Below are 13,296 nucleotides of genomic sequence, written 5' to 3'. Positions count from 1 at the left end.
TATAGAGGTTGACTTAAGAGGCCAAAGCAATCTAAAATAAAACTCTAATAAATTTATATTTTTTTTAATAAAATTTATAATTATATTATATTATAATTTGGGTCTAAAACAAAATTTAAAAATCTAGTGAATCCATGGCATGGTGAGCATCCCTAGCCAAGATCGGGAGCCCTTATCCCAACCAAGAATAGAGAGTTGAGTAACAAACATATAACCTCCAAGTACTTGGTCCAAGTGTCGGGAGATAAATGCACATTTTACAACTCAAAACTCAAAAACTAACACGTATCCGCAGACCAAAAATACACCTTAAAATGATAAATAAAATAAAAACCTCTTGAATGCAAAATCTTAACTAATGAGGGTTCTATGTAACAATTGATGATAGATGAAGGCTATAATGTTTTGGATTTCGCAATCAATACATAAAATGTAGAGCACGAGTAGTCAAAGGGAAAAGGTATCTGTCAAAAGTGTCCAGATGAGTTTATGGATGAACCCCATTCTCATTATCGAATTGGTTGAGGGAGAAACAAACAGAAAACACACCCTTTAAAGCATCCTTTTCAATATGTACAGCAATCTATCTCCAATTAACATCTTCTGCGCCTAAATCATAAGAAATCAAACTGGCTTTTCCTCTTGATAACAAATGTCCATTTTTCATTGATTTCAGCTAGGAGCAACAAAACAAAATCGAGAATCTCTTACTGATACTGAACCTGCAGCAACAAAGCAACAATCAAATAACACAAATCTCATAATAGTTTTCACTTTGAAGCAAGGCCTGCCTCTACCCTCTTAATTTCATATATGAGCATCCTCCACATTTTGAGAACAAACATTTCGGCTTCATCATCTAAAATAGAATGTAGCAGTTCCAGCATTTGAGATGCTTTCACATGTTCTTGAGTACTGGATACAATGTAATCTACCAGTGTGGTTTCTTCCTCTCCTAAAAACTCAGCAATCTTCTTCGAAATCCATGGTCTCATTCTTTCATGCAGCCCATGCTGTTAAAAGTGCAAGACAGGAACGTGCCAGTTAAAACATTTTGAAGATGGTTATAACCAATAAAAATAATAGTCTATCCCAATAACAGAACAATTGAAAAGCTATCTGCACTCTCTAAACTGCCAAGACTAGATTATATTATTTATAAGGGCTAAAAATAATCAGGAGAAGTATCGTGGCATGCTGGTTCATATATGGGAAAAAATTGAATACCTCTAAGATTTAGGCCTCGTTTGTTTTCACAGATGAGATGAGTTGAGATTAAAATTAAAAGTTGAATAAAATATTGTTAGAAAATATATTTTTAATATTATTTTTGTTTTGAGATTTGAAAAAGTTAAATTCTTCATTTTATTTTGTGTGGGAACTTGGGAAAGTTGTAATGATTAGATGAGATGAGTTGAGATGAAAAATCAAATGCATGGTATATAATTGGTTATCCTTAGCAGGTCCAAGTACAACCTGGCGTTTGTGTCTAGAAAAAGGTATCATATCTATCATAATTCAGCAATATAATTCTGAGCGGCTGACTGTTTCAAACCTTCAATAATTAATATTTAAGCATGGCCCGAGTAAGATTTCATACCTTGTCATACACGGCCCAGTTAATCTCATGTGAGAATAACTCTTCCTTGGTCCTTGGTATCATATCTATCAACTGCTTTAAACTCGTAAGCTTCTTGTTATCTGGTGTATTCATTTTATCCAGCCCTTGCTCCCGGTCAAGAATCTTCTCCTTGTTGTCAACTCTGGTGTGATTCACATTCTCATCACCCTGGTCCCTACCCCGCTGGCTCAACTTGTGATTAAAACGTCTACTTATTTCCCTTTCTACATCAGGCTTATCGTCTTTGGGATTAACATTTGATATGCACTTTGCAAATTCTGCTGCTGCAGCCAAATTTGGCGACAGTGCCCCAGGAATGATAGGTTGGACAGCCTCCAGTTCCTCAGTTGAGTAATCAATCGGGACAAGGGGCCTCATCTTTTTTTCTTTACGTGCATCATCATCCTCCTCGTGGAAAACAGAAGGGACACCAGTTCGTTTTCCAGAGCCAACTAAACCAAACCCCAACTTCTTTGCAGGGGCATTGCCAGCATGCTGTGTATCTGATGCAGCAATTGACGATATGGTTGATTCTTCACCAGTACCATTCTGTACAATCGATTCACCTATCATTTCAAAATCATGGCCCATTTAAAATTAGTGGTTGATGGGGAAATAATAGCAAAAATTAAGCACAGAAAATATAAATCCAGTTACCTATATGGCTCTCGCAAGCAGAAGCACCTTCATAACCCTCTTCAAGAATATTATCTTTTATTTCAGTACTGGATGCTTCAGTCAACACAGTTTTTGCAATTTTATTTGTTACATTATTGGACAAGACCTTCAATGCATCCTTCTGTTGCTTCTCTTGCTGTTCCTCAGCTCTCCTCTTTGCCTTAGCAATTTCTTCCTCTTCATTATACCTATTGGCCAAGTCATCTTCCTTTTCCCATAGCCTCCTCTTTCTCTTGTTCTCTAACATATTCCGGTGCCACCTTCTTCTCGAATCACCATCCTCATCATCTTCATCAGTTTTTATCTCCTTCATCCGTTTACGTTCCCTCTCTTTTTCCCTTTCCCTCTCATACTGCCGCTGTTTCTCTATCTCTCTTTCTCTATACTCCCACTCTTTAAGACACTCTTCATACTGACGCTCAGCCTCCTCAATTTTTCTTCTTTGCTCCCTTTCTTTCCTAACTCGCTCTCGCTGTGTTCCTCTTTCATATCTTTCAATCTCCTGCTCCTTCTCCCTTTTCAAATCCCGCTCTCGGTCTCTATCTCTGCTTCTCCTATCATACCTTCTACTCCTATCAGGTGAACTTGTTTCAGGCCTATCATGCTCACTAGCCATTTTGGTTTCACTAGTTATCTCATCATCATTTTTATCTTCAGCTGCATCTGTAAAATATGAACAAGCATATAATATTTTTCATAAAAAAGTATGAAGAATGATCAGTTTTTATTTCACAAGAAAAACATATCAATTTTCATACAGTACCATAAAACAATCCATTTCCACAATAAAGACTCACCGTTTCTCATTTCAGAGTCTCCATCCCTTGATTTAGCAGGTACATCTGATTTTGAATTCCCAGGGCCGTCACCAGTTGCTTGTGGATGGGGAGGGGGAGGAGGCAGAGGTCTGGTCTTTAGTCTCTCCTCTATCATGCTTGTAAGCTTCTCCAAAGCCACTCGGTCAGCTTCCTTGTCCTCATTAGTTACAATTCCAAAACTAGCAAAATCATTATTTTCCTTGTTCCCCAAACCACTTTCCTCTTTATTTGAGTCCTCTACAGAGAACTTCAGATGTTCATTCTCCCCGACATTTACTGCAGTTTCTTCCCCTTCCTCGGGCTCTGCAGCTTGGGCATCTTTACGTTTCTTTGAGATTTCAGTTTGTTTATCAACATACCGTTCCAGATATTCTTTTGTTGCTTGATTAACATTTAACTGTCGATAAAATATTATGAGAGACAACATCAAACACTAAAAAATTAAAAGAAAATATATTCAGGAAAGAATAAGAAATGAACATCCATACTTTGGAATACACAAAAAGATCAAGAAACTGCTCGTTTTATGATTGGGGAGGTGAACACCCAGGTCCAGCATAACAATTTCCTCTTAACCCATGTGCGTAGGCAAACCCAAGCTATTGAGTCAGCTTCTATAAAACTATTTCCCAAAATATTTAAAAAATTAACAAGATTAGTATAAATGTAACCTAGTAAGATGGGTTATTTCTAATAATCTAATCATCCTGGTGTTGAATACCAAAATCAGATTTAAACAAAAACATAGCAGCATAAAAACACAATAATCATACTGACTAAAGATATATTTTTTAAAAATAACGAGGAAACCAATAGACCATGCAAACGTAACATGTATTTTACCCTGCTAAACCCCAGACCCGTGTAATGCATCTCCATCACACAAATCAAGTAAATCATCGGCATTTCACCAATGGAACGTGGCCCCTAGAAATTGTTTGACCTAAGGGTTCAAACCTTAGACTTAGAGGGAGCATACCACCAAGGCCAAAGTCCCCACCACTTGAGCCAAACCCTAAGGAGTTATACTAACTAAAGATATCTTCTTCTTTTTTTTTTCTTTGATAAGTAATAGATAAATTTTATAAATGAGAATGAAATAGGCATAGCCCGTGTACATAAGAGGTATACAAAAGAACACCTAGATACATTCTATGAACGATAAATTAAAGACAAAAAGTCCACATTGTTCCCATCTAGTACAATAGCAGAAAACCAAAGCATTAAAAGTGTGTACAAAAACATTCTGCAGCTCTGCCATTGTGCACTTCTTATCTTCAAAACAACACTCATTTCTTTCCGACCAAATGCACCACATGATGCACAATGGGATCATCTTCCATACTACTGCCACTTGGGAACAACCTTGAATCATTTTCCAACAGCCCAATAAATCCACCACCCTCAATGGCATTACCCAAGCAATATCAACCATTCTAAAGATCCCATCCCACGGCACCCTTGCCACCTCATAGTGCAATAAGAGGTGATCTACTAATTCTCCATTCTTTTTACACATATAGCACCAATCCAACACAACGCATCCCCTCTTCCTCAAATTGTCCGTGATTAAAATCTTCCCAAGAGCAGCAGTCCATACAAAGAAAGCTACTTTAGAAGGCACACGAGACCTCCAAATATTCTTCCAGGGAAGGGAGCATTAGCTTGTGATGTCAATAATTTGTAATACACCCTGACTCTACATTTCTTTCTGTCATTGGACCTCCACTGCATTCTATCTCTCTGTGCCGTGAGGTGTCCCATGGAGCATATCAATCTAAAAAAATCTGAGACGGTGGACAATTCTCAATCATGAAGGTCCCTAGTAAAAAGGATATTCCACTAGTAAGAGCTGTGGGAAAATACCCACACATCTGCCACTGAAGCATCCCTATTAGCAGCAATACGATAGAGCTGGAAAAACCCTATCAAGAGCGCAATCTCCGCACCACACATCCCGCCAAAACCCCACCCTCTCCATATATGTTTTTCAAAGCATGGTCATATATGTTTTTCAAAGCATTTCCATAAAAATTTCCATAAGCTCACACCACCCCCCCCCGCACTTCCGTGTCTAGTAATCAATAATCTCCTTCCACGACTCCTCCTCCTTCAAGTGGTATCTCCATAACCATTTCTCCAATAAAATTTTATTGAATGTTCTCAAATTACACACCCCCAAGCCCCCATTCGAAATTGGGGAACATACGGTAGGCCAATTAACAAAATGGAATTTATTTTCCTTCCCCAGGCCCCCCATAAGAACACCTGAAAGAGTTTCTCAATCCTATTCGCTACCCTTACTAGCAAAGGAAACAAAGATAAAAAATAGGTGGGGAGATTAGTTAGGTAGCTCTTTATTAAAGTGAGACGACCTCCTTTCAATAAATACACCATTTTCCAACCCGCCAGCCTTTTCTCTACCTTCTCCACTATCCCATCCCAAATAACTCTAGCCTTAAACGTTGCTCCCAATGGAAGGCTCAAATATTTCATAGGCAACAAAGACACCTGACAATTCAAAAGGCTTGCTAAGCTATTGATGTTGGTCACCACACCCACCGCAACCATCTTGGATTTACCAAGATTCACCTTAAGCCCCAACACTGCTTCAAACATAATAACAATGCTCGAAGCGATTGAATCTGACTATGGTTCGCTTCACAAAAAAGTAAGGTGTCATCTACAAATAGGAGATGTGAGATGATAATAGAATCATTAGTATCATTACCCACCTGGAACCCTGATAGGAACCCTCCTCCAACCACAGCCTTCACCCTCCGGCCGAGTTCCTCCATAACTATAACAAACATAAGAGAGGATAAAGGGTCTCCTTGCCTCAAACCACAAGTATAAAAGAAACTCCTCATTCACATGATCATATGCCTTTTCCATGTCAAGCTTGCAAAAGATGCCTGGAACTCCTTCCCACATTTTGTGGTCCAAACACTCATTTGCAATAAGAATTGAGTCGAGAATTTGTCTCAAACGAATAAATGCATTTTGAGGCTTGGAAATAATTTGGTCCAACACTAGACTTAATCGACTAGCAAGAACCTTCGAGATGATCTTGTATACCCCACTAACCAGACTTATAGGACAAAACTCCTCAATTCTCGTAGCCCTATGTTTCTTTGGAATGAGAGCAATGAACGCCGCATTAAGGCATTTTTCAAACTTTTAAAAGAGTGAAATTCATGAAAAACCTGCAACATATCCCCTTTCACAATGTCCCAACATTTTGAAAGAATCCCATCGTAAAACCAATCGGACCAAGCGCTTTGTCCTTGGCCATACCGGTAATGACCTTATAAATTTCATCTTCGTCAAAAGGTCTCTCCAAGTAGCTTGCACTCTGCAAATCAATTACCTCAAACAACAAATCATCAAGCTTTGGCCTCCAACAAGCTGGTTCCCTAACTAAAGATATCTTATTCAAATCAAGTAATAATGAGTCAATGACTCATCCAAATCACCGCACAAAGTAGTAAAATGATGACCATAAAAACTTTTGTAGACAATTATTTCACAAGCTTAGGTTTCAAGGTCTTTGTAAGACCAAGGGATGCAATTTCAATTATCAGCAACAAATCTCATTTATAGATGTTATATGTAGGTAAATCAGTTAAAAAAATAAATCGCCCATTGGTCAAAGGAAAGGGGAGGTCCTGATTCCATAACAGAGCTGTATGATGCGAGTGTATACTCTTGAACTCAGGGAGTGAGACCCTAAAAAAAGTTCAAGAAGCTATGAAGAGTGGTAAACTCTGGAAGGAAAGATGGAAAGAGGGGAGTTGGCTGATAAAGATGGACGGTAACGATTGCGTAATATAAATTTTTCGGCCTCGTCATTGAAAGCGGCTTCCAATTGAATCTAAGAAAAACCAAAGAAATAACAAACAGAAATCTTGGCAACAAATAACATCCTCAAATGTTATAAGTTCTAATACTATTTTTAAGTGAAGTACTATTTCATCTCAGGTTTAGTTATTGAGCTTAGGAAATGTGTTCTAAAGGCTTTGGCAGATCTATATCTTAAAAGAGCTAAGATTTGACAACTGCATAAATCCAAAAGTATCTTTTATGATTGAATGCCCCAGCTGATCTACTTATTTAAGAGGCACAAGATTAGAGGGATAATTTGGATGCTAGGTCATTAGTGATGGAAAGTGGAAACAGGCATGTAGTAATAAATACTCTGAAGAAAATAGACTTCCAGAATGCAAACTTCAGTCTCAGATTCACGTAACATTCAAGATGAGATAAAATACTAACAGAACAATCATAAAATCAGCACAAGAAAAATATAAACGTGGAAATCTTCACATACCACCAATTCTTGCCCATCAATATTAAATTTACTAAGTTGACGCAATGCACGAAGAACCCCCTCAGCAGACTCAAATTCACAGAACCCAAATCCTTTAGGAGTCCCGTCTGTGGGATCTTGAGCACGTTTCCAACTTTTGATGGGTCCACAAAGCTTCAGAAAATGTAGAGAGTTCAGATAGTATACATAATGAGAAAGAACACGGAGTAGTGGAGTATATATAGGACACTGACCACAGAAAGTCAACAACCTACCTGAAGGAGAGACAGGATAAAATCATTTTCCACTGTTGATGCAATCTTACCAACGTAAACTGTTGTTTGTGGTTTCTCAGCTGGTGTAACCATAGAAATAATTGGCATAACAACAGGGGGTATAATGGGGCAAGGAACTCTAGGAACCCCTGGAATTGCGGGGCGTGACACTGCTGGAAGGCCATTAATCACTCCTGGAGAGCGTGGAGGAAATGGAGAACGAACCATAGGTGTGTATGGAGATGGATAACGAGAAAGTCCTGCAAATGGAAATTATTACCTATGCAAATGCATCAGAACAAGTTAACGAACAAAACACAATAAATATCAATCCCATCACCAGTCTACATATATACGAAAAAGTATGAAACGAATAATTGAATGTTGTTACCACACATCAAAAGCATATAAGAGATGGCAGCAGGCATGGAATCTATCACCAGCTGAACAGATAACCTGAAGGAAATGTTAAAAAGAAGGATCCAGTTCATAAACCATGGATACATAAAGTGGGCTTACCTTATGAATTCATTTACAACATACTAGCCTTCTCACACCATCCCATCCACCAAGTGCAGAGAATTGACATTTAATTATCATGAGACTTCAAGCATCTCATGCACAAAGGAAATTTGATAGCACAAAACTACATGTAAATTTCGTCATATTTATTTAACAGAAGTGTAGCAGTGCAAGGTGCAGCATGAATAGAAAATGAGGGAGCTGAAACTGAAAGAATTTCAATACCTTAGAACACAAGCCAACGAGCATTCAGTGGCAAACATGGTCAGCTTCTGGCAAATCATAAACCCATGAAAGGGAAAGTGTCCTCATAACTACCAGAAAGTAGCCTTCTAAAATAAACATGCAACATGACAAATGGGATAATATAACTTTCTGAAACCTGATATATTCTTTAATGTGTAATCTCAAAGGCTTTTTTTCCCATTAAAACAATGTTAATATGAAAGACAAACAAGGAAACCAAGCAAAAATATGCCCATACCAAAAAAGCAGTTGTAGAGTGAGGTCTCTAAGCAATATGAAGCCCTCCAACCTTTCCCACCGTATTCAATCAAGATGCTGTAGGAGAAAACATACTGTCATCGATACCCTTTAACCAACCCATATTCTATAAATCTTTCCCAACTCATCTCTAACAAACACTTCCCCAATCTATCATACAATTAACCTTAATGTACTGTTTTTTTTTTTTTATAAGTAACTAGCCTTAATGTACTTTAACAGCTATTTCATATGTTATTTTTAATAAAAACACACACAATCCTGTCAAAACATATTTATATGAAAAGGTTAGACAATCTTGTCAAAACATTCAAGAGGAATATAAATTGCACATAAAAATAATAATTATATTAGTAACTGGCAATAATGGATATAAGAAATGAGTTCATAACCCTTCTAGTCATCATCCTATCATTCCCTCGATATGATATTAAACGATTGAAAATCTATTTGTTATTGTCAATCATTTGATGCTGCGCCAAGGATGATGGTTAAAAGGCTTACTAATACCCTCTTTCATTGACTTATAAAAAAAATATCCTCTTTCATTAGGTATTCATTGGTGTACGTAGCAAAGCTTATAGCTGATAAAACAACGCCCAACAACAAGAACTTTAAGAATGACATTATAATTACATATAAGCAATGAGGAGTTCGGAGTTCAGACATGTGAAAAAAACAAGAATTTGGCAATGAAAATGCAAACATTTTCGTCGAGGAGGTAAGAATATACATATACAAACATAAAGAGACGGAATAACCCACCGGGAGGAGGTATAGTACCCGGAGGAACCGCTGGGTACCCATTTGGCATCGGCGGCGGGTAGGGTCTCGGATGATGACCCGGCGGAAACTGATAAGGCAGCATCGGCTGCGGCACAGACATCGGACCCGCCCCAACGCCACCACTCACCGCCATGCTCACACCAGGGGGATGAACCCCGCCAGGGTTCTGGTAATTGGGGTTAGTCAAACCGGGACTCGGCATAGACAAGAACTGCGGGACCGGCCGGAATGAAGGTGCCATGGCTCCGCCGGAGACATGAGTCGGCGCATAGGAGACCATAGGCAACGATGGAGGCGGTGGAGGCGGCGGCGGTGGAAACGCAGAGGCTAGAGCGGGAGTGTTTGAAGTAGGTTTAGCAGTGATAGGTGGGGACGACGGAATCGACAATTGCGGTTGTGGTGGTGAGGAGGCGGGCGCCGAGTCGGGTTGGCTTGATAAGGGATTGGGGGTGTCGGGTTCGGGTTGTGAATGATTGGGTTCTGGGGTTGCAGGAGGGTCAGCCATTATTAGAAATTTCGGGAAAACGAGAGATCTGCGACTCACGGAGTCACGGTGTACAAAACAAAATCTTAATTGCGTTTAATTTCTGTACTGAGAAACAGTTCTTCTAGGTAAAAGGCAATTCCGCATGCCGATTGCGCACCAAAAGTGACATGGCAGGGGCATTTTTATAATTATAAAAAAAATTAAATACGAATAGAAGAAGAAAGAAAGAAAGAACGAACTCAGGTGCCTTCCCTCTATCTCGCCTTCCCCAAATTCCACCCTACTTTTGCCATTTTCATCTCCGCTGCAGAATGGCCGATCTCTTCCACGACCCACCTCCTAAGCAAGCTTCACATGGTCGTTTTCATCAGTCTCCCTTTCTCGCAAGCCTCTGTCAATAAGTTTTCTATCATTCTTAACAAAGAAAAATGCTTCTTGCAACCGGCATGTGCAACCGGTGGGAAATCACCACCTCATTAAATGAAACGCTGTGTTTTATTTTACATTGCAGTAAGCGGGAGAAAGAAAATAGGAGCAAGTCATAGAGGGAGAAAAAAAAAGTCAACTATCTCCATCTTCATCTTCATCTCTCTCCAGAAGTACCCACAACAGTAGAGCTAAAAGAGACCAAATGGACTTTCATACGGTGAAACATGAGAAAGACAGATTGCTTAAAACTGGATGAAATCGAGTCCACTCACACAATGACCGACGTCCTTTCCTTCGATATGTGTTTCGGCATGGCTTCAGCACCAACTTTAATGAACCCCAGTGATATTTACGCGTTGATATGTGTTGAGGAGTTGGCACCTGCTGTAGCCGAACAACGCCGTAAGGGCCAGAGCATCATGTTTGAGCACACTCCATAGCACCAAGAATCTTCCATAATGGGTGTGGCAAAATATCAGAATTGTGAAACTGATTCTTGTGGTCCCAGATTTGTGAAACTTGTGGTCCCCAAACTCTAGAATGTATTTCTGCTTTTTCATTATCTAAGTTGTGTAAATAGGACCCAAAGAGTCACTGTATAGTGTGCACAAATTATACAAGAATACTCTGTAAAAATATTTTCTCAATGAGAACTTTTCTCAAACACTTGGTCCATATTCTGAAACTTCAACAATATGTAACATTGATACTGACGAAAACACTACAGTATGAATTTGCAGATCCAGAAAAGTAGGTGTTTTATGTCTGAGAGAGATAGAGAGAGAGAGCCCACCAGGAAATTATTGAAAAGCGGAGAGTGAAGTGCCTCTGAGGTAAATGTGAGAGAAAGAGAGAGTGAAATGCTTACGGTTTAAATTCTCTATGCGATCTTTGCGAAATGCTTTCACTCAAGTTTTAAATATGAAACTTTTCTCAAATCTTCTTCCGAGGTTGAACTTATTCTCAGATATTTACAGTCCAATGAATTATCTTTTTTCCGAGATTTACTTTTCTCAAATTTCTTTCTTTTTTAATTATTCTGATAGATGCTGATGTGATAGTTAGCCGATTACACGCCGGTTACACGCACCGGTTGTACGTAGCAGATTTGTTCTCTAAATCTCAGTCTCTCAGGTTCGCACCACCCCCTTAACGTCATCTCCCTCTCCAACTGGATAAGCCTCTATCTCACAGTTGTCCCTATGCCCCTCTCTGCCTCTCTAATGGATCCGCCAACGGTAAGTTAAACACATGTATCTTCAACGTTTCACTTTTCTGGTTTAGTTATTTTCATGGCCTTTCAATTTTATTGTGTCACACGGCGGTGGAGATATTAAAACTACACTTAATTATGATGAAATAAGATAAATTGAACTAGCTACATTTGGGAGTGAGCCTGCGACCAGTAATAATCCACGCCCTGTCATTTGTAGTTTGACATTTGAGACAATCAGAATATAACGCGCCGGTTTTGTAGGGATTGAAGAGTTACTTTTTATAATTTAAAATTTACAATTCATCAATATATTTATAAACTTCAAAATGTAACGTCGTCAGAATACTATAAAGTCTCTTAATAAAAATTGTCACTTCTCAGAAATCTTCTATGAGTAATCTACTATGCTTAAATAATCATTTCACCGATGCTTCATAATCCTGATCTTTAGCTGGTCTATTCAAAAAAATCATCTGAAAAATAATTGGAGATAAGGGGTGAGTTATCAACAACTCAGTAAGCAGATGACATTTACTAGTGTGTAAACATTAGCATTTTCACAGAGTTCAGAATGTAGAAACAAAACATTTCAGTATCAATATGCAAATCTAAAAAAAATATACATATTATCAGAAAATCAGAGCAACTTTTCAAATATTTATATTCAGAAACCAACTTTTCATATTCAAAGACTCCTTTGGCACAACATGACTGAACAATTTCGTCTTATCATATCATATCAGAACAAAGACCATGTTTAACTCCCATGGTAGGGTTGTGCATCCTGCGGAAAGCCAAGCAGAACATAAATCACCGTGTTACCAAAACGATTGCACTCAGAACAAAAAACCACTATTATATCCCGTGGTGGACTATTATATCCCGTGGCGGGCCAGAGGTCACTATTATCTCCCGTGACATGGCCAGAAGTCATTATTATCTCCCGTGACAGGGCCAGAGGTCACAATTATATCTCGTAATAGGGCCACATATCAAAGCAAAACAAAATCAGAATCACCATATCTGAGTTAGAATTAGAGTCAGAACAGAATCAGAAAGTCATGCCAAAGGTTTTTCAGATGCCACATCATATTAAAACAGAGTACCGAATATTTAGATCATTTCACATTTTCCAAAACAGATTCAGAACATCTTCATATCACATGCGAAATTTATCAAATTTTCATATTTACTCATTTGTCTCATTCAATAACAAAATGCCAAAAATAAGCTCATGTCTACACTAGTCATGACAGAAAATATTTTTTTCTTAAACAGAATCTCATGAGTGATGTAGAACAAATATCTGAGATTGTTTTCATATTTCTTTTCATAACAAAACATGCACATTTTTCAAAAATGACCTCAGTTCATTTTATTTTAATGCAAAGTCTAGCATAGGAACCCCGCTTATCTGGGCTTCTTAGCTTTTCAGAATTTTCCTAAAAAATGCCGAACAAATATTAATCGTCACCTATAAAATAATCACGTAACTTCCATAAATTTTTAATTAATTACACATTTCGATATTCAATCCTACGCTTCTAAAATAGCCTATCAAATTCCTCAAAATTTAAAATCTTCATAATCTTAAAATATCATCATTTTCTAAGACCATCAATATCCACTTAATCGAATTCATACTGAAGAA

At 38.2% G+C, this 13,296-nt stretch overlaps 1 protein-coding gene across 9 annotated transcripts; it reads right to left on the bottom strand.

Moving 5' to 3' along the window:
- Positions 1-465: 465 nt before the first annotated feature.
- Positions 466-10,393, bottom strand: LOC108986774 (RNA-binding protein 25-like). Of its 9 annotated transcripts, none has more exons than XM_018959518.2 (10): positions 9,493-9,603; positions 8,708-8,784; positions 8,449-8,555; positions 8,093-8,157; positions 7,702-7,961; positions 7,448-7,600; positions 3,097-3,514; positions 2,279-2,962; positions 1,601-2,187; positions 466-1,013 (listed from the first exon to the last, which is right to left on the bottom strand). In XM_018959518.2, the coding sequence occupies exons 3-10, from the start codon at positions 8,505-8,507 to the stop codon at positions 771-773; spliced, it is 2,469 nt and encodes an 822-aa protein (XP_018815063.2). In that variant the 5' UTR covers positions 8,508-8,555; positions 8,708-8,784; positions 9,493-9,603; the 3' UTR covers positions 466-770. The 9 variants fall into 9 exon arrangements, with proteins under 9 accessions (XP_018815063.2, XP_018815064.2, XP_018815069.2 ...); XM_018959519.2 differs by having other exon boundaries at positions 8,449-8,552; XM_018959524.2 differs by having other exon boundaries at positions 8,449-8,495.
- Between the last annotated feature and the right edge of the window lie 2,903 nt (positions 10,394-13,296).

This window comes from Juglans regia, chromosome 16 (assembly GCF_001411555.2).
Source record: "Juglans regia cultivar Chandler chromosome 16, Walnut 2.0, whole genome shotgun sequence".
NCBI lineage: Eukaryota > Viridiplantae > Streptophyta > Magnoliopsida > Fagales > Juglandaceae > Juglans > Juglans regia.
This window is presented reverse-complemented; position numbering and strand designations above follow the sequence as displayed.

What these genes read in the sequence shown, in the direction of transcription:
- LOC108986774 (XM_018959516.2), bottom strand. Translation starts at nt 10,018, where the DNA reads ATGGCTGACCCTCCTGCAACCCCAGAACCCAATCATTCACAACCCGAA. An exon ending in AGACTCTGAAATGAGAAACG is followed by an intron (nt 2,963 to 3,096) that starts GTGAGTCTTTAT and finishes CATATTTTACAG; the next exon opens with ATGCAGCTGAAGATAAAAAT. An exon ending in ACTGGGCCGTGTATGACAAG is followed by an intron (nt 1,014 to 1,600) that starts GTATGAAATCTT and finishes CACTTTTAACAG; the next exon opens with CATGGGCTGCATGAAAGAAT.